We start from the raw sequence: 22,122 nt of genomic DNA, 5'->3' as shown, positions 1-22,122 counted from the left end.
CTGAACGAAGTATTCGTTTAATCACCCATGAACTAATTTATGAATTTAACTTATTCCTCCACCAGATATCATTTGGTATGCGTGATATATTTTTTAAACATTCAACCAATCCATTTTCTTCTCCCTTCTGCAGAATACATCTCTGCGACATTCGGCAATAAGAATTCAAGCAGCTCTGCCTCTTTTATTATTACTGATGATCCCGGCACAAAATTTGTTATTTCTTTTTTCATTCGCACACTAAAGGCAAATGGCTTCATATTACAACTCAGCAAGGGGGAAACTCCTTATCTCACTATATATCTGAACAACAGCAGAATTTGTATTGAGACAAAAACTACGATGATAGAGTCATCTATGAACCTCGCCGATGGCATTAAACGACTGATAGAAATTCGCTTTGATGAAGTCTGGGTAACTGTTAGCGAATCAGATGTTATCTTGCTAGATTTTCTATTGTCTTCTGTGAAGATTCAACCATTCGACACTGTCCACGTTGGCCAAGGTCCGAATGAGGAGCCTGCTGCATGGGGAGGAGCTTTCAAGGGCTGCCTGCAGGACATAAGGCTCAACGATAACCAACTGGAGTTTTACCCACTGGAAATCTGGAATTACACCTCACCCCTGGGTGTTTACAACAATAAAACACTTGTAAATGTGATCAAGGACTGCATCAGTGATAATTCTTGTGTGGTAAGAAAATAACTTGTCTGTATACTTTGTGTGACCAATGGGTTTAGGTTTATATATCGTTTAAAATGAAGGATGCTGTGCTACTGCTCTACAAATTAGTAGTTTTCTGTTTGAATAGGTAAACGTAGCATGTTAATCATGTCTCTCAGAAACATCGCAAAGTGTTACATAAACAGTGATTTTTTTTAAAAATGCAATCACTATTATGTAGGGATAGACAGCAGCCAATTTGGCACGCGAGATACCACAATGATGAATGTGTAATGAGATGAATAACTATTGAACCTTCTGGTGGAACTGGTTGGGAGGGAATGTTCCATAGGATCTTTAATGTCAACCTGAACAAGAAAAACAGGAATACAAGGCCTTGGTTTAATGTCTCATTTGAAGGACGGCACCTCTAACAATGTAACGCTCTTCCAAGCCTAGTTTAATGTGTTCAAATCCTGGAGCGGGACTTGAACCCAAAACATTTGAGCTCCAGAAACAAGAGTGTTATCAACTGAGTCAAGCTACTTATTGTGAACATTGGACTGGAAAATAAAAGGGAAGAAAATAAACATGTAGAAGTTAAAGTAAGTAAATATCAAATTTAAAAGTAGAAACATGGATATTAACTAGAAATGAACAGCTGATCCTTTGAAGAAGAGGCTTTAACATGTAAAATCCTATCTCTATTTGTGCAGACTGACTATGTGGAAAGTTGGCCAATTTGTAATCTCTATTTCCTTAGCAGTGGTGAAATAGTGCAATAGTTATGGGTAATTCAAAATAGAGGGTGTTATCCAAAATGTATGAACTTCCTAGCAAATTTTCATTTTATTTTTAATGTTTTCCTAGAACCTGAAAAATGTTAAGCTTTTACTAAAGGAGATGCTTGTTTCAAGGCAGCACCGAGTTCCCCCTAATCTTCCACACTTATTCATGTACTGCTGGTGTTAGAGCCATGTTGTAGGTTGGAGTATTGCAACAAGTAAACATCGTTAGCTTGTAGTCTGGTTAAACTACCCCTGCTGGGTGTGAGCTGAAACTTTCTCTAAAAAGCATTGCTGTGAATATTCAAGAGATTCACTCTCATTGCACTGGCATTTTCAAACACAAAAGTAAAACTGATCCTTGCACATTCTCATTACAATCTATTAACAAAAGAAAGATCTGCATTTATATAGCGCCTTTCATGAAATCAGGACGTCCCAAACCACTTTACGGTCAGTTAAGTACTTTTGAAGTGAAGTCGCTGTTGTAATGTAGGAAACATAAACTAAATTATATATTGTACTCAGATGGTGTAGTTACTACTGACAGATGTGACAAAATGATATATAGTGAAAAAGAAATTGGTTTGTGTGACCGACATACTTATTGCTTTTATGCAGGATGTTCCTTGCCAAAATGGAGGCAATTGTACTGTGACGTGGAACGATTTTGAATGTCAATGTCCACAGGCGTTCACTGGAAGAACCTGTGCGGAGAAAGTGTGGTGTGAGACTGATCCATGCCCTGCAGGATGTCACTGTCAGAACCTTCCAGGTGGATATGAATGTAAGAACTGCAAGAATTCATTTAATTGTATAAGCAAATATTCAGATACCAGGAAACATTAAAAATATAGGCCTAGAAATTCACTGGCCTTAGCGCCGCTTTTGAGGCGCTAGAGGGCCTAGCGGCGAAGTTATGGCCAGTTTTGAAATTGACAGGGGCCCTAAATCGGCGTTAGGCCGGTAGCGCTGCGCCGGCACCGATGACGTCATCGGTGTGCGCAGCGTCCCGGTTGCCATGGTAACCCGCCCGAACTCGGAAATTGAGTTGCGGCCGCCTCGCCCGTGGCAGCCGCAAGCAACGTTCTGGCAGAGGTGCCTTACAGAACGTTGCGCCGGCGCATTAAAGGCCCCGCGGCGGCCGGCCGCTTTCCCGCCGCCCGCCTGGCCGCAGCTCCCTCCCCGGACTTCCCCCCCCCCCCCCCCCGGAACAGAAGCAAGCCCGGCACTTGTCCGAGGTGCCGGGCTCATTTTTAAAAAGATTATCGCGGGCCGCGGCCGGGTGCAGGCAGCTCCTCCTTAAGGGAAGGAGGAGGCCTGCACTTCCCGAACCTGCCGCACCGCAGCGGGCGCCGCAGCGCCGGAATAGCGCCGAAATTCAGCGCATAGCGCCAGTTTTCAGGCGCTAACAGCTTTCAGCAGCGCCGGCAGCCGTTTGGGCGCAGAAGTAGTGAATTTTTGGCCCACCCAGCGCGACTTAGCTCCGGCACTAACTTCCGGCGCTAAAGCCGTCGCTGCGCCAAAACCCAATTTCTAGGCCATAGTCTTTTAAAAATCTATTGCAAGTTTTGAAACATTAAACCTCAAAGTACACACTACACTGAATTAAGTTCTTTATTTTAAACTTCAATTTTTCTCTCTCATCTCCCTATACCATGCACTGACAGTGGATGAGGAGAGAATTGGAAGATCTGATTTTAGTTGTCTGCTAACATTACTTTGCCTTGGTTGGTAGGATTTGCAGAAGAGTGACTTAGGGCTAAATTTCCTTCTAATTTTCTTTCTTCCACTATGGAACAGTTCCTGGGTTCAGCTCACTTCCCAACAGCTGACATCAGGCATTCAGATGAAATTAAACCAGTGGCCCATCAGTGTGTGCCCTATACTCTGAGGCCAGGGCCCATCAGGGTGTGCCCTATACTCTGGGAGGCCAGTGGCCCATCAGGGTGTGCCCTATACTCTGGGAGGCCAGGGCCCATCAGTGTGTGCCCTATACTCCGAGAGGCCAGGGCCCATCAGTGTGTGCCCTATACTCAGAGGCCAGTGGCCCATCAGGGTGTGGCTTATACTCTGGAAGGCTAAAATAATGCACCAGCTTCAAGAGACCTTCTTTCAAAAAAAGTGACAAAACACTATTCTCATTTTAGACTTTAAAACAATTTGGGATGGAATAATTAAGCAACATTGGGAAAAATTCTCATTTGCGACTTGTAACAAAATTGTAAATATAACTGTAAAGAATAGCAAACAGGGGGGAAATCTTCCCCCAAGGACAGTACCGTATCGTGAAATCTTACATTTTAAGTTTTTTTCCTTTCCTACAGATTTCCCACTCTTGCACCATTTTCCAGAGTAAGGGAGCAAAAGTAACTGGCACAAGCCTGAGAACTGTCCCTGATAATTCAGCAACTGATTTTCTCTTCTTCCCTGTGGGAAAGTACGAAGCCTACACTTGGGTGCTTCCCCTAACAGGAAGAACAGAAACTTAGCATGTGGAAAACTGCCACTGATACTGAATGTCCAATATTAAAATCAGCTTTGTTATAACTGAATGTGATCACATCAGGAACGTTAATTGACAGTCCGATGAACTAAAGAAAGCAGAAACAACTGACTATTAACTAGAATGGATTACCTGGAAATTACTAAATGGGGCATTCAAGGTATACCTGAGCCAAAGGATCAACTACATTCTCCATTTCTTCAGATTGTCAATCTGAACTAAAGTAGACCATGCCCGCTGAGAGAGAGACTGAAATAGAAGACTGTTTCCAATAGCTGAACTGAAATGAAAAAATGTAGAGATTCAACCAGTACACAGAGATAAAGTACTTTGTGACCGCAAGGTACCACTTCTCAATGACCCCTGTGAGACATTCTGCTGTTCCTTATGGGCTAAACAGAGGCAGATTAATCCCCATGTTTTCTATCTGAATGGCTGGTGAATTCACTAGAACAGGAGTTTTCTTCCATTGAATAATATATTAAATAAACCCGTACATTGGATTTGTCCCTCCATAAACAGAATTTCTTATCCAAATTCCCCATATTTCCATACTTATATTTTAAAAAATAAAATTGGACAAAAATCCCACCCAGAAAGAAAGACTTGCATTTATATCGCGCCTTTCACGGCTTCAGGATGTCCCAAAGCGCTTTACAGCCCAAAGCACTTTTATTTTGAAGTGTAGTCACTGTTGCAATTTAGGAAACGCGGCAGCTAATTTGCACGCAAGATCCCATGAACAGCAATGTGTTAATGACCAGATAATCTTGCTTTAGTGATGTTGGTTGAGGGATAAATATTGGCCAGGACACCGGGGATAAATCCCCTGCTCTTCTTTGAAATAGTGCCCTGGGATCTTTTACGCCCAGCTAAAGGGGCAGACGGGGCCTCATTCGAAAGACGACACTTCCGACAGTGCAGCACTTCCTGAGTACTGCACTGGGAGTGTCAGCCTGGATTATGTGCTCCAGTCTCTGGAGTGGGGCTTGAACCCACAACCTTTTGACTCAGAGGCGAGAGTGCTACCACTGAGCCACAGCTGACACTGCGTAGCTTTATTAAAACCAGGGCGGCTTTTCACAAAGCCTTGCAAAAAGATTCAGGTGCCCTTAAAGCAACTTATTGGACTGCAGCCTTTTCTTCATATCAGTAGAACTTTGGGTTATAATATAACAATTCAGCCAATGTAATTTGGCAGTTCCTCACATGGGTGGGTATTTCCATCAAAAACATTAACCAAACTGGAGGCAGTTGGTTCCAAATATACCAACCGTTAGTTGCACAGATCTTTGTTTCTTCAAAAGCAGATCCTTGTGTAAGGAAGGGGATGTTGCGGAGGGGGAGGTTGTGGAGGGGGAGGTTGTGGAGGGGGAGGTTGTGGAAGGGGAGGTTGTGGAGGGGGAGGTTGTGGAGGGGGAGGTTGTGGAAGGGGAGGTTGTGGAAGGGGAGGTTGCGGGAGGGGAGGTTGCTGGAGGGGAGGTTGCTGGAGGGGGAGGTTGCTGGAGGGGGAGGTTGTGGAAGGGGAGGTTGTGGAAGGGGAGGGTTGTGGAGGGGGAGGTTGCGGAGGGGAGGTTGTGGAAGGGGAGGTTGTGGAGGGGAGGTTGTGGAACGGGAGGTTGCGGAGGGGGAGGTTGCGGAGGGGGAGGTTGCGAAGGGGAGGTTGCGGGAGGGGAGGTTGCGGGAGGGGAGGTTGCGGGAGGGGAGGTTGCGGAGGGGGAGGTTGCGGAGGGGGAGGTTGCGGAAAGGGAGGTTGCGGAGGGGGAGGTTGCGGAGGGGGAGGTTGCGGAGGGGGAGGTTGCGGAGGGGGAGGTTGCGGAGGGGAGGTTGCGGGAGGGGAGGTTGTGGAAGGGATCCAAAGGCGGGGATGAATCAACAGCGCAGGTTTCAATGAGATAACTTAACTTAATGTATCTTCTATTTTTGTGGCTGTTCACAGGTCATGCTAATGCAACATTTCAAGGTGAAAATCCAATTGTATACATTGGCAACCAGTTAATCACAAGAGATCTCATAAGCATTTCCATGGGCTTCAAAACCAGAGATATGGATGCTGTTCTGCTGCAGGCCAGCAATGGTGCCGATTCTGTTTGGTTTGGTTTCCACAATTCGCAGTTGCAGTTCAGATTGTATAGTGGGAACAGTGTGGAAGGCCTCACTCTCTCGAGTAACATCAACATCTCAGATGGACAGTGGCATTCAGTGCTCATTGCGATGGTGGAGCCTTTTGTGATGTCATCAAAGTGGATCATTATTGTTAATGGAAATTCCAATTTTACCAGCACAGTCACTGCTGGGAACTTAAATTTTCTTCGAGACAATGTGAATATAACACTAAGCAACAATTTTACAGGTTGTCTTGGAGTGGTTAAAATTGGTGGAATATATCTTCCTTACTTCAATCAACATTTTTTTACAAACACTGAACAGTTTGTTATAGTGAGCGGTCGCCCGGCTCAAATTGGATGCTTTGGCACAGAAGTATGTTCCTCAAACCCATGCCAGAATAATGGAACGTGCGAAGATCTATTTGACCTTTTCCAGTGCAATTGCGTTGCCGGGTGGGAAGGCACAAGGTGTGAAATCAACATCGATGACTGCGTGTCCAGTCTCTGTATTCATGGTAATTGCAGCGATTTGGTGGAAGGTTACAAGTGTAACTGCGATCAGGGCTACACTGGAATGAACTGTGAGAATGATATAGATGACTGCATAAACCACAAATGTAAAAACGGCGGGACCTGCATTGACGGCATCAACTTGTACTTCTGCAACTGTCCAAACCAGTTCACTGGACAATACTGCGAGTAAGCGTTCTGTTCTACATACTGGAACTCCTCAAATTGACCAAGGCATTTAAAACAACTAGCACCAAAGTAGTAGGAATTAAGAATAGGAATTGCTGCCCGACTCCTCTGATATCTAAGTTATCTTTGTCTGTGATTCCTACTACTTTAACGCTAGTTGTTTTAAAGGCCTTGCGCACTTCAGTTGATCATTGTAAATTCATGGTAAAGCAGAGACAGATACATGAGCCTACCTGTCTTTGGCTGAATACTTGCACTATCAGTATGCACTACAAGCTGCTGTCCACACTTTGACATAATAAAACTCACTACACACTTGGCTTGAGTATAAAGCAAGGCTTTAATCAACTTGTTTCAGAACATGGAGGTCTAGTTGTACTTCACTAGTTCCTGTCTTACAAAATGTCCCTGGCAAGCTAGGCCCACGCCCGAGTATTTATACTCCTTGAACGGCGCCACCAGCTGGCCATCCAGCATTATTTCATGAGTAGTTTCTTTATGAGGATGAGATTTATGACACTTTCCTCTGGACAATGTGTACAAATCTTTATGGTACCAGACATGACAACATCTTTTTGATCTGGTCAGTTCTCAGTTGGTGCCCCACCACAGGACTAATATTTTATCTGAACCCATGCCCTGCCAATTCTTCCAGCAGAGTCATGAAACAGTCTCAAAATTGCTCATCGAATTCCTAAATGGAGGTATTTGAAGATGGTGTTGTAAGGAATTAAATGGAAAGAAAGCAGAATTTTAAAGCAATACATTAGTAACTGAAGAATTTAAAGATTTTATCTGATTCTTCCATTGTTAATGATTGTTTACAGGGGTCACAGCCTAAAGATAAGGGGTAAGCCATTTAGGACAGAGATGAGGAGGAATTTCTTCACCCAGAGAGTGGTGAACCTGTGGAATTCTCTACCACAGAAGGCAGTTGAGGCCAATTCATTAAATATATTCAAGAAGGAGTTAGATATATTTCTTAAGGCTAAAGGGATCAAGGGATATGGGGAGAAGGCAGAGACAGGGTACTGAGTTTGGATGATCAGCCATGATCGCATTGAATGGCGGAGCAGGCTCGAGGGGCCGAATGGCCTATTCCTGCTCCTATCTTCTATGTTTCTACAGATTTGACATTCAATGAAGGTGAGCTGTTTTAATTTAAATATACCTAGTACTTGACCGATAAACTCATTTAAATTGTTTTATTTGTACCCTGATGTATGTGACAAATGGAATGGATATATACAAGTAAAAGTCTTGGAAGAAAACAAATTCTTTACAATTTTAGTAAAGTACTAAATTTATAAAATACTGAAAAATTCCCTTCCCAAGTTTGTGACTTAGAATTACAAATTCTCCAGCACAAGTAGTACCACTTCAGAGCTTCAGATATAGAATTCCTGGTCAATATAAGCGATGCTGGCTTGGCTTTTTCCATATATTTGAGGTCTTTCCTCATAGAAAAATCAAAGCATTTGAGGCACTGCAGAATATCTGGTTGTAACACCATGAAAATATTGGCGTGTGTATTACACAGGAATATAGAACAGCAACAGGATTAGAAAAATTCATTCACATTAAATTAATAGAAATTCTCAGCACTTTATTAGCCAGGGTACCACGAGGATGGACAGTACCATATCCCAATATAAATGACTGTGTTTGGGGGGGGGGGGGGGGGTGGTTGCGAGATAAGGAGAGAATATTGGAGAGAAACATTGGAGAAAAAGAAAAAGAATTGGACTATAATTCTCTATTTAAACTTAAAACTAAACCATCAGTACCTTTGAAAACACAAGTGAATTAGAAAAAACTTTAAGTACATATAGGGAGAATTCACTAATATCACATCTGTCCTTGTGGTGAGCTGTTCTGTCTGCTCTAAACTGACAAGTTGTATGTCTATTATATAGAAAGGTTAATATTAGCAGGACGAGCTGATATTTAGCTTCCAGCGTCTCAGGCAAGGATAGAATCTGAATAAATGATGTGTTTCTCTCACAAAACTGGTGTTGTATGCTGTGCAAATAGCATACAGCTGACAGGAGACAAATGACACAAAAATATGTTATGCATTCTGAACACGCAAGAGTCTATTGTACTTGTGTTTTTGTGCATGAAACAGCCCTTGTAGTGAAATCTAATTTGCTTGTGAATGAAAAGATTCTTAATTTTTTCAGATGGTTGTACCCACCAGTCAAGTGTGGAGAGAGTTTCAGCTGTAACAATGGAGGGCTTTGCACTGATGGATTCTGGGGTGCCAATTGTACCTGCAGACCAGGCTTTACCGGAGAAAGGTAATGACAGTCATTAAGGCCCAACAAATCTATTACTCACTTGGTTTCCCTATTTTAATAAACGAATTTGCTTCTTGTCTTGGTATGGTGGCACAGTTCATATCTTATTAGTGTTTTTGGAACTCTAATGTATTTTAGTTTCTTACTACATGTGGTCGGTTGCACAAATGTGTGGAGCCTATTCAGAAGGTGGGCATGAGTAAGCAGATGGGTATGGCTGGAGGGGAGGGGTTAATGCCAAGATTAAAAAGGACACAATAGTGTAAAGACATTTCCCATTAATATTTTGCACTGTTTGCAAAAAAATATACAGAAACTTTTCAAACATCACCCAGCAAAATTTCAAAGCATTACACTGTTTACCTGCAATTCCTAGCTTGTATAAGTTAACATGTCTAGATATCTTATTAGAGAGATCAAGAGTAGAGAATATTCAGGTTGTTAAAACACTGTTCAACAGCATCTATAAAAGTGTTATTTTCACAAATTTCACAGCTACCATTTTTCATGAAAATAAAGGCCGTATGAATGTTTGTCCTGGCGAGAATATGGTAGGTGTGAAAATTTAAATATGTAATATTGCCCCGAGTTCCTTCTAATAAAAATTTTCCTTGGTATATTCCCATTTTTCAGAAATAAGTTTTCTATTAACGTGGACTGTGTTTTCAACACTAAAAATACACCCCTACAATGCTAACAAACTTCAAGTAAGACTAGACAGTAGAGCAATAGCAAAACACTGCGGGTGCTGGAAATCTGAAATAACAACAGAAAATGCTGGAAGCACTCAGCAGGCCAGGCAGCATCCATGGAGAGAGAAACAGAGTTAACATTTCAGGTCTGTGACCCTTCATCAGAACTGGAAAAGGTTAGAGATGTAACACATTTTAAGCAGGTGCAGAGACAGGGAAAGGGGGGTGGGGGGGAGGAAGGAATTGAAGGAACAGTCTGTGCTAGGGTATGAGGCAGGAGTGGTTAAATGTTGCAAATGGGGATGGCAGAATCATCAACAGCTGCCTGAAAAATGGGGGCAGGGGTTATACAGGAAACTTTCTGGTATCCGGCACGGACGGGACCGACGTGCCGGTTCATCAACAATTCCGGATAACCGAACGCTATAGTTAAAGATACGGAGCTCAGAGCTCCGTATAAAGCAACAAACCCTGTTGCTTAGCTTCAAAACAATCGGCACAAGTTGCAAGCGTCTCTGTAGCTTCAGCTACACCCTTGCACAGCAACAAATGGAGTAAAAAAAGTTACCTGAACCGACTCCTGAATTTTGCCAGTGGATAGAGCGTTCCGGTTATTCGAAAGTTTCCTGTAGTCTGAAATTGTTGAACTCAATGTTGAGTCCAGAAGGCTGTATAGGCCTAGACAGTAGAGCAATCTGCTGTGATGTTCCACAGAGGGAAACAAGACCAAGTGCAGGCTTCAGATGAAGTGGAATTAGAGGGTGGGGATCACTGGACTAACGCATGCAGATGTAACATTTTTAATAAGATAACAGATGTGGCATAAAATTTAATTGAAGTTAATTATTCCTTTATTAAAACATGGCTGTATGACTGTTTCATTGTGAAAGGGGTAGAAACTTCTCGGTGATAAATATATCCATAATCAAATACTCTAGATAGGACTGTGCCTTTAATCCTGTCCGGAACACAACAATTTCATTTGTGGAAAGCAACAGGTTGTAATTAAATAACGATGTCCTGGTGTTTTTCCACTTAATTGCTTCTGAGGTTTTCTCTCGTTTTACCTAGTTACATGGTAAAAATATAAATTTGTGGAGTTCAAGACAATAGAAGTTGTATTTGGTTGGGTAGAAGCAGAAGGTTCATTGGCCTGAAAGACCTTTTGTTGATCCTTATTTTTAAACTGAGCAACTTTACCATAAACTATGCATCTCAAATATCGTGCACCCCTTTGCTGTATAATTGCTAAGTATTATCAGAACGCTAATATTGAGGCAGTATTTAATATTCATGTTAGACAACATCAACTTTTAGAAATTTGAAATGATAGAAAAATATGAAAATCAGATTTTCCCATTCACTGACATAGTTTTAGGCCTTGATCATTCCTACTCATAATTAAATAATAGTTACATATTTTAATTGAAGATATGGAAATATTGTACTTCCCTCATGGTTCAGTAAGTATATCCAGTAAGTACACAACAGAGAGGTCTCAGATCAGTTCTCAAACTGTGCCGTTAGTCATTCTCAGCTGGGGTGTTGGTAGAGGTACTGCAATTGGCTTTAGTTCTCCTTGTTTAGGAAGGGAAAATTTGGCTCGGGTTTTCACTCCCAATTACTATAGAATCATAGAATGATACAGCACAGAAGGAGGCCATTTGGCCCAAAGTGCCTGTGCCGGCTCTTTGCAAGAGCTACCCAATTAGTCCCAAACCCTTGCTCTTTCCCCAAAGCCTAGCAAATGTTTCCCCTTCAAGCATTTATCCAATTCTCTTTTGAAGGTTGCTATTGAATCTGCTTCCACCACCCTTTCAGGCAATGCATTCCAGATCATAACAATGTTTTTCCCCTCATGTCGTCTCTGGTTCTTTTGCCAATTACCTTAAATCTGTGTCCTCTGGTTACCAACCCTTCTGCCACTGGAAACAGTTTCTCTTTTTAAGGAGAACCTTCATGATTTTTGAGCACCGCTACCAAATCTCCTCTTAACCTTCTCTGCTTTAAGGGGAACAACCCAAGATTCTCCAGTCTATCCATGTAACTGAAGTCCCTCATTCCTGATACCATTTTAGTAAATCTGCTCTGCACCCTCTCGAATGCCTTGATATCCTTTCTAAAGTGTGGTGTCCAGAACTGGACATAATATTCCAGCTGGGGCCTAACCAGTGTTTAATAAATGTTTATCATAGTTTCCTTGCTTTTGCACTTTATGGCCCCGATCTTATCTCGGAGGGAGCATGGGGAGCAATTTTGTGGTTGGGCTCAGGTTAATCCGAATTTAACGGCAGGACCTGATTACTATTTTTTGTCTCCGTTTCCCGGCTGCAGCCAGCCAGATTGAAAAGCTGGCTTGTTGCCGGAGAGCAGAGAGGAGAGAGGGAGGGATCAGAAAGGCCAGACGGGGCGGGGGGAGATTGGAGGTCGGGGGGGAGATTAGAGGTCAGAGGGGAGATCAGCGGCCAGGGTTGGGGTAAGATCGGGGTCCGGAGCAGAGGGGAGATCAGAGGCTGGGCCAAGATCGGAGGCCAGAAGAGAGATCAGAAAGGTTGGGGGTGGGGATGTCCGATTGCAAGGGGTGGATGAAGCAGGTAAACTGGATCCAGCAGGTAAGTGGAAAGGCACTTGCCTCCTGGATCCAGCAGTCCTCGCATCCCTTTAGCTGCCAGGTTTCCCGAGGCCCGGGAAACCCGGCCGACCAGGGTTAAATTTAAAATGGTGGTTAGTTCTGAGGCACGCAGCCTCATTTGAATATTTAACTGACCAACCCGCCTCCTGCGAGTGGGTTGATTGCTCGCCCCCATTCCACCTCTGTTAAAACTGGAAGTAGACGGGTTGGGGTTGGGTTTCAAGTTTTTAGCATTTTTACATCCTACCCAGCCCAAACCCATACATTTCTGGGGGTTAAAATCGCCCCCCCCCCCATAACACTATTTCTAAAGCCAAGGATCCAGTATGCTTTATTAACGGCCTTCTCAACTTGTCCTGCCACCTTCAAAGATTTATGTATATACACCCTCAGGTCTCGCACCCCCTTTAAAATTGTACATATCCAGCAACTCCTGCTAAAAGTACACATACGTCGTGCCCCCTGTGAAGCTGGTTATAGGAGCAGGCCTGAATGTGATGACTTTCCTTCCCCCTCCACCCACACCTGTAGCCAAATAGTCTGCTGACAGTCAGCACTGAGGCTTCCACCTGAATGGTGACTGCAGGTGGGACAAACACTTGTTAATGCCTTCAGGGCAGTGGAGAAAACAAGCAAAAATTTATTAAAATACTGAAATCCTGCACACTGCATCACCTACCACCTGTTAGAAGTGCGTCAATGTATTGGTCATCATATCTAAACACTTAAACATCTCGAGACAACTTCCATCTTGTAATTGGGATGTTTATTCAGTCACTCCATCCTCATAGGGGACAGACTGTCCTCTGAATTATCACACATGATTGAAAAGGAAAGTCATTCATCAAGACAATAGATCTGACTAAGTTCTGGATGCCATGAGTCTCTTATGGAGTCTTCAGCTTTACAGTTGGAAATGGGAGTCGTGTGCTCCAGAAAGTTTACATTTATCAAAGTATTGCCCTCAAAATTTTAAAAATGGCACTACCTACTTTATTAATTGATGAAGGTATGTATGTGATTACTTTGAAATTAATTTTAATCCTTTTAAGGTTTGGAATGTAACCAGTTTTTCCTTACTATGAGAAAAAGACAATTATAAACCATTGCCTTCATATTAGTATTGGTGCTATAAGACGGCATTTCTAAACTAGGGTTTTTTAGGTAAAGTACTGAACAATGTTGTCAGTTACATTTGTGTGAATTCCAGAATGCAGGAAACAAACTGATAGACATTACAAATGACTAGCAGTCTGAACCACACAAGATCACTTTGGGAAAGGGACTGGTTTGTCTCTCTTTACTGAATTTCCACCTTGAAAACTTTTTTTTAGATGTGAACAAGAAGTCAATGAGTGTGACCCAAACCCCTGCCAGAATGGAGGGACCTGCCAGGACCTGGTCAACAAGTTTGAATGCATTTGTGGAGCCAATTTCGCAGGCGAACAGTGCGAGCTTGATGTAAGCGACCTTTCTTTCTTCTGCTCAATGTTGCTTTGGCAAAATCTTTTTCAGTTCTTGTCCTATCTAATCCTGCACATGGACACCGAGGAGCCTAAGACAGAGTTTGTCTGGTGCTAGATTTGCTCAAGTCCTTCCAAATCTATGTACCAGGGAGGGATGTGTTGTGACAATATGTATGGAATACTATACAAGTAAAAAAAAAAAATTTCATCCTGTTGGAAGTTTGTAGGCAAATCTTTGGTGGTCCTAATGTTTCACAACTGATGTTGTCCAGCAGTAGAATGGCTACAATACTTAGTTTGTCCTGTTGAACACATGTTGGAATCTGAGCTGACACCCCAGTCCACTCTCTAAATGTGTGGCGGCCTCCACCATTCTCAGTTAGGTTACTGTGCAAAGTATTTAATTGAGGCAGAGCATTCTCATTTTATCAGTCTTTTCTCTGCTAAGGTTCTAATAAATTGTGAGTCTCCCCTGCCAGTATTATCTTACGCCGTATTCCTGCTCCGAGATCCACTGCCAGTTCACAAAGGAATAGGAAAAAATTAAAGTGTAGTCCTACTGCTAGATGGAAAGTACAATTTCACTGATGTTAAAGTCATTAGCACATAAAAGTAAAAACATGGAAACAGGCCATTTGGCCCAACCAGTCCAGGTCAGCGGTTACCCTCCACGCAAGCAAATAGTTCGAATCACATTTACTCACCCTGTTCCCATATCCATTCAATTCCTTTTCCTTCATCCACCGAACCAATCCAATCTTGAATGTTGACACTTTCTGCCTCAACCACTAGCCCTGGAACTGAGTTTCACAACCTCACAACTCTGTGTGACGAGGCTTCTCCTGTCCTCAGTTCTAAATCTCTTACATTTAAAATCATGCTTAAGTGGCTCCTTAATCTTGACTCCATAACTATGGTCTTGATACCCCTGAACTGCAGTAGTGTAGGTGCATCTAGTGGAAGCTCCTAGTCTGGTCTGTGTACTTATACTGTTGATTGCCAAGTCATCACACTGTGATTTTCAGGTATCTAGGAGTTAACTACAGTCATTAACAATTTACATATACAAACCATACCTTCCCAAGATTGATTTCCACAATGAAAATGGACCATTTTCCTAACAAATGGTACTGGTAAGCATTTCTCTAATGGTTCCACGTCATTAATCTGTGCACATTGGGGAAAGAAGTATTTTTAAAGCTGCAGTGTCCCATAGTTGGCACAGTCAGAGTTTAAACATGCAAGAGATTTATCCAAAACTAGAAGATTAAAGTGATGATAAACCAAGGAGTACTCAGTAAGATTTCAATGGCCAATCTAAAGAATTGATTTTGCCTAAGCAAAATCCCAGCCATTTTCTCCTAAAATAAGATGGTTGTAAAAGCAAACTTGCAGTAAATTAGAAACTCCGAACCTGTTGAAGAAGAGTCCGAGTACATTGTGCAATATAAGTTACAGCTTCGGCACTGATGCTGCAGCTATTCTGTCTATTAAAGCTTCATAGAAATTTTCAGCACAGAAGGAGGCCACTCGACTCATCGTGTCTGTGCCAGCCGGAAAAGAGCTATCCAGCTTAATCCCACTTTCCAGTTCTTGGTCTGTAGCCTTGGATATGCACTTGAAGTGCCGTAACCTACAAGTACTTTTTTAAATGCGATGGGGGTTTCTGCCTCTACCGCCCTTTCAGGCAGTGAGTTCCAGACCCCCACCACCCTCTGGATGAAAACATTTCTCCTCAACTCCACTCCTTCTTACCAATTACTTTAATTCTATGCCCCCTGGTTATTGACCTCTCTGCTAAAGGAAATAGGTCCTTCCTATCCACTCTATCAAGGCCCCTCATAATTTTATACACCTCAATTAAATCTCCCCTCAGCCTCCTCTGTTCCAAAGAAAACAACCCCAGCCTATCCAATCGTCCCTCACAGCTAAAATTCCCCAGTCTTGGCAACATCCTCATAAATCTCCTCTGTATCCTCTCTAGTGCAATCACATCTTTCCTGTAATGTGGTGACCAGAGCTATACTAGCTGTGGCTTAACTAGTGTTTTATACAGTTCTAGCATAATCTCCCTGCTCTTATATTCTATGCCACGGCTAATAAAGGAAAGTATCTCATATGCCTTCTTAACCACCTTATCTTCCTGTCCAGCTACCTGCAGGGATCTGTGGACATGCACTCCAAGGTCCCTCTGTTTGTACAGGTTCAGATTGAATCATTGCATATATACTTTGCGCCTTTTACTACTTTGACTCTTGCAGCTCCAGGACAGAACATTGCGTGCCCTATTTTATCTACTAAAAGACTAGCGCTAGGTAGAAGGACTTGAAGCCAAGTCTGTGTTGCAAATATGATTAACATTTACAGCAAATTTTTGCTCAAATAAATACCTTTGATTAACCCGCTAGGATTTCATGGGTTGGTGATTTTCAACGGAACTTGAATGCAATCATTTCACTTACGAGGCCAAGTAACAAGAAAACTTCAAAGTTGAAATATTTTGGTTATTAAAATAGAACATTACCTTAATTTTAAAATAAATGGTTTTATAAAACCATGAGGAAAAACTGACAATTATAAGTAGTTTTAGCCAAATTTATTGCTATTTTTGACAAAGTCATCAACACTCCGGTGTTTCCTTTCAGTTTTATGCACTGTATAACAACAAACTAACCAGCCTGAATAAGAATATGCATGATAAAGAGCTGCATCAATCACTTTTACCTGGTCACATTCAGTTTATATATAGAATATTTCTGGACTCTAAACATGGGTTGTAATTAAATGCACATAATGGAGTTTATATAACTACTTTGTAAATAGACTGTATGCTACATTATTTTTTAGATCTGCGGGGAACCATCAGTGCTTTCATTCTAGGGTTTAGTGCCTGTTGGGTTGCTTGTTTAATCACATGGGAATGCTTGAATCTGCTATCATTCGAATGGTTCCATCTTCCAAAATGCACTGCTTCTTCTACCCTGTTTTCACTGGATGGACTCATACTGTTGCTAATGTGGTCTTGGAATGGATACCTGCATGTGCTGGGTTCTGTAGGGTGACACTGGATTTAGTTTATGAAAGAGCATGGGATACCATGGAGAATGCTAGTGTATGCAATCAAGTGAATATTATGAGAATGCCTTACTTGACATCCAGCATGACTTTCTTTATGACCTTGGAATTTCTTATTCCTCATTTGCTAATGCTTCTCCTCGGCTCAGAGCTGTTATAATGTACAGCAAATAAAACATTGATCAGACTTGGGGAATGTTCAAAGCATAAAGTGATTTGCCTTAAGTATTTGTTTTTGTGTCTTCTTGTCTGTCATCTCTTTTTCTATGTCATCTGGCATATTGTTATTTATTTGGGAGGAGGATGTCTTCCAATCTTCCCTTCCTCCAATGGATTTAGTGCCTCCAAAAAGACTAATCCTCTCTCGGTCAGGATGGCTGACAGCAGCTCATCAAAAGGTAGTTAGTCCAAGAATTTTTTTCTATGCCGTACATCTCACCAAAATATGCCATTTGACTTATTCCTTCCTTGCTGGCAGGAGTATGGAACTCTATGCTCATTGCCTTTTCAGGGAACCAGAGAAGCCCTTTTGGAAAGTTAATAAATGGGAGAGGATTAATCTGCTAGTAACACCTAGCTGTTGTATATCTGTTCTCCCTTTAACACATTAACTGTTTCTGTCTTTAACAAACAGAGCTAATTTTTCCTATATGGCTTTTACTAAGGATTTACTCTATGACTACTAAAATCATTTTTGTCTACTAACAGTTCCTGAATGACATTTTGTGCGCTTCATTGGAATAAACCAATTTGTATGTTTTCTGCTGGTTGTGCTCCTTCATTTTCAATGTGCTTTTTCCGTTTTCAGGGTAATGCTCTTTACCAGGATATGTTTTCTGGATGTATAAAGAGTTGGATCTTGCTCATACCAGTGGCACTTTACATAATTATCCAACCCAGCAACACACTCACATGGTACTTCCTGCTGGGATGTTTCTCTGAATAAGCATTGGTCCAGGTTTACAAACAGATGTGACTGACAGTTATTTCAGCAAGGATGGCATTAATCTTCTGTCACCGATGGGATTGTGGCATTAATTGGTAATCTCAGAGACACATGGCTGTGTTTTATCACGCTGATTCTGCGTGTGCAATTAGCATTAAGATTAAGATATAGTGAAGGAGCTTATTATTCATGCAGCTTCATTATGTTAACAGCTTGTTACTCATCAGAAACATTAAAAAGATGACACAAAGTATTACAGAAGTTGCAAACATTTTTGGATGTTTACATTAGGACTGTAAGTGCAGCAATTAGAACAGTTCATGAATAATAGACTGCAGTTAGTTATAGTTTGTCTAACTGCCATCTTCTCCTCACCTCAGTCTGGACCTACCAGACTTTTTTTTTTTTAAATCAGTCAATAAAACCGGACACAGAGTGAAATGTAATAATAGTTCACTGGTGATGAACACTAAATTGAATTTGGACCCAGGAATGACCTACCCAATTAAGGCTTCTTGATTTATCTGATCTTTTTTCAAACGTGATGCTGTCCTGCTCTGTGAGCTTTGGCCCTTCACTTAGGTTTCTCAATTAAAAAAAAAAAATTTGGCTATTCCTGTTTCTTACCCCACAGAGACTCAAGTTTGGCTTAATTGTATCTGGTGCGCATAAAGATTTTTTTATTGCCTTGCCGTCACAACTAAAGGCAAAATAACAGGGATGGAGGAAATGAGGTGCATTTAAATTCTGGTGGCCTTATGGTGTGTACACCATTTTGGAGCAATTATATACATTGATGCTTCTTCCTAGTATAGGGTTAGGCACCTCTTTTCTGATAAGGCAGCGTGGTATGTCAGTGCTGCAGAATGGGACATTCTTTTCAACTCGCTGTCAATAAGTAATACTCTCAGGTCATGCACAGCACAAGATATATTTAGGGTAAAGATCTATCTTTGCCCCCTCCCCTTCCTCATCTACATGCTGCCCTTCAGCAACATCATCCAAAGACATGGCATCAGGTTTCACATATACGCTGACAACACCCAGATCTACTTCTCCACCATCTCTCTTGACCCCTCCACTGCGGCTGTGTTGTCAGCCTGCATGTCTGCCATTTCATCGGGAAGGCCGAAGCCATCGTCTTTGGCCCCCACTACCAACTCCGACTCCCTCCATGCCCACAGTCTCAGGTTGAAGCTGTGTCCCCGCAATCTCCGCATCCTATTTGATCCCGAGCTGAGCTTCTGACCCCACATCCTCTCCATCACAAAGACCGTCTACTTCCGCCTTTGTAATATCGTGCGTCTCCATCACTGCCTCAGCCCGTCTGCTGCCGAAACCCTGATCCATGCCGTTGTCACCTCCAGACTGGACTATTCCAATGCTCTCCTGGCCAGCCTCCCATCTTCCATAAACTTCATCTCATCCAAAACTCTGTTGCCCATATCCTAACTCATGAATCTTACCATTCTTGTAGAAATGACTCATGAGATAACACTGGGCGGCCAACTGGTGGCGCCATCCAAGGAAAGTAGAACTATTCGGGCGTGGGCCCAGCTTGCTCAGGACGTTTTTGTAACCAGGAACTAGTGATGTAACTAGAAACTCATGGTTGTGAAACAGTTGATTAAAGCCTTGTTTTATACTCAAACCAAGTGCTTAGTAGTTTTCTTACGTCACTAACCCGCGCTCTCCATTAACCCTGTGCTTGCTGACCTACGTTGGCTCCCGGTGGGCCAACACCTCCAATTCAAAATTCTCATCCTTATCTTCAAATCCCTTCATGGCCTCACCCCTCCCTATCTCTGTAACCTCCTTCAGCCCTACAACCCTTGGCGAACACTGCGTTCCTGTAACATTGGCCTCCCCCATCCCCACTTCCTTCGACCCACAATTGGCGGCCGTACCTTCAGCCGTTTAGGCCCCAAGCTCTGTGGAATTCCCTCCCTAAATCTCTCTTCTCCTTTAAGACCTTCCTTAAAAAAAAAACTCTCTCTTTGACCAAGCGTTTAGCTGCCACCTAATACCTCCTTGGGTGACTCAGTGTCGATGTTTGTCGGATTTCAGATACCCACATCTTGAGTATTGTGTGCAGTTTTGGTTGCCTTATCTGAGGAAGGATGTTCTTGCCATGGAAAGAGTTCAGCGAAGATTCACCAGGCTGATACCTGGGATCAAGGAATAGTGTATGAGGAGAAATTGGGTCGATTGGGCTTATACTCGCTGGAGTTTAGAAGAATGAGAGGGGATCTCATTGAAACTTTAAAATTCTAACAGGACTAGACAGACTAGATGCAGGAAGGATGTTCCCGATGGTGGGGGGAGTCCAGAAATAGGGGTCAGTCTAAGGATAAGGGGTAAGCCATTTAGGACAGAAATGAGGAGGAATTTCTTCACCCAGAGAGTGGTGAACCTGTGGAATTTTCTACCACAGAAGGCAGTAGAGGCCAATTCATTAAATATATTCAAGAAGGAGTTGGATATATTTCTTAAGGCTAAAGGGATCAAGGGATATGGGGTGAAAGCAGGGACAGGGTACTGAATTTGGATGATCAGCCATGATCGCATTGAATGGCAGAGCAGGCTTGAGGGGCCGAATGGCCTACTCCTGCTCCTATCTTCTATGTTTCTATTACGGTTGTGAAACACCTTTTGGCTGTTTTTCTACATTAAAGGTGTTGTATAAATTCAAGTTGTTGTTGTAAATTTGCCCCAACCGAGTATTTCAACCCCCAGCTTCAGAAGTCATGACTTTGGGATCACTGAGTGAGAAGTTAAGCAATTGGTATTGCAATTGTTAACCACAAGAAACAGGGTCGAGCCTAACTGATTTCAATTATGACCCTTAGAGCCAACAGAAAAATGAGATTTAATCTCTTCTTTCTAGGTTTGATTCAACTCACCCAGCTAAACTCAAACAGGCTTAATGTCAAAAGGTTTATTGGAAGATCCCATTTTTTAAAACTTATTTTAATAGAATACAGGAAACTTTCTGGTATCCGGCACGGACGGGACCGACGTGGTGCCGGTTCAGCAACAATTCCGGATAACCGAACGCTATAGTGAAAGATACGGACCTTAGAGCTCTGCATGAAGCAACAAACCCAGCTTCAGAAGAACGTCCACAAGTTGCAAGCGTCTCTGTAGCTTAGCAACAGCTGCAGCCTAACCCTTGCCTTTCTCAATTTGTTGCTGTGCAGTAATAAAAGTTATAAAAGTTAGCTGAAACCGACTCCTGAATTTTGCTGGTTAACCGATATTTCCGGTTAATCGAAAGTTTCCTGTAGTATATTTAAATGTCCAACCCAATTTTAGACCATCAATCCTGCTGCACTAAGCTGTCATTCCTGACCTTCCACGACAGGAATGCAAGCGCTTTAAAACCATGTAAAGCTCATGGATCTGAATCAGGCTGCTACAGTCAGATCCTTCACAAGCTTGTGTCCTGTTTGATATACCCTGCCCGTGATTTGTTCTACACCACAACAGGGTGATAAAGGATAAAAGAGGTTGATAGCTTTGGAACCTTCTCTTCCAGTCCACAGAGGAATTAGTCCTCAGGTGGGGGGTGGGGTGGAGTTAAACAAACCTGGAAAGATGTGTAGCAAGAAGTACATTCAGCCTCTGATTTCAGGGCCAAGTTTGCATGCTACTCTGGTACTAATAGTTAATAATGCACTTACAAAACTCCTGATACTAAATGATCAAAGTTAATTATTTTTCCATATTAATTAACTTTGCGGCAAATAATAATTTAACTCCTGCACATGTATGTGAAAATCAACATGGGACTTTAGGGTGAAAAGAAGATAGCAACACAGATTTTTACCAATAATGTAACTTGGTTTTCAACCAAACAGTCCATATCATGAACCAATTACTGCTGATTGCCCCAATTACTCCCATTTGCTAACATTGTAAAGATGTTACTATTTCAGGATCAGCATTAAATAGAATACATCTGCAAACCAAATATCAAAGGCTGCTTTAAGAAATGTGTTAACAAACTGCAGTATGTGTTGGTTTGGAGAAATTATTACTGTGTTGAGAATTTTAGTTGCAATGAAAGGGTGCTGGTTTGGTTAATTGATTTTGCCTCCTTATCAAGTACTTATTCCTCTGGGGTTGACCATTATCTCCAATTTGTCTATCAGCAGGAAAATGCTCTCACCTTGTTTGCAATGCACACCTTGCTGAAGCTTTTACTGCATTAAGTAATTAAATAGTAACTTTCCCATTAGCAAAGCATT

The 22,122-nt window shown here is 42.1% G+C and overlaps 1 protein-coding gene across 5 annotated transcripts in view; it reads left to right on the top strand.

The window, feature by feature from the left end:
- Positions 1 to 22,122, top strand: part of LOC147101770 (protein crumbs homolog 1-like) — a 173,121-nt gene that overhangs the window by 137,607 nt on the left and 13,392 nt on the right. For 4 of the 5 annotated variants that reach the window (XM_085965685.1, XM_085965684.1, XM_085965681.1 and 1 more), the window contains 5 exons: positions 134 to 693; positions 2,070 to 2,235; positions 5,894 to 6,761; positions 8,945 to 9,061; positions 13,720 to 13,846. In XM_085965685.1, the coding sequence (XP_085821811.1) occupies positions 134 to 693; positions 2,070 to 2,235; positions 5,894 to 6,761; positions 8,945 to 9,061; positions 13,720 to 13,846 (1,838 nt within the window). Of the gene's footprint in view, positions 1 to 133; positions 694 to 2,069; positions 2,236 to 5,893; positions 6,762 to 8,944; positions 9,062 to 9,556; positions 9,613 to 13,719; positions 13,847 to 22,122 lie in introns of those variants that run through there. The other variant, XM_085965683.1, reaches the window with a different exon arrangement.

Source organism: Somniosus microcephalus, chromosome 23 (assembly GCF_052327205.1).
Source record: "Somniosus microcephalus isolate GS21.2 chromosome 23, FLI_Smic_1.0, whole genome shotgun sequence".
Taxonomy (NCBI): domain Eukaryota; kingdom Metazoa; phylum Chordata; class Chondrichthyes; order Squaliformes; family Somniosidae; genus Somniosus; species Somniosus microcephalus.
The sequence above is the reverse complement of the archived record's forward strand: the minus strand, read 5'-3'. Positions and strand labels throughout refer to the sequence as shown.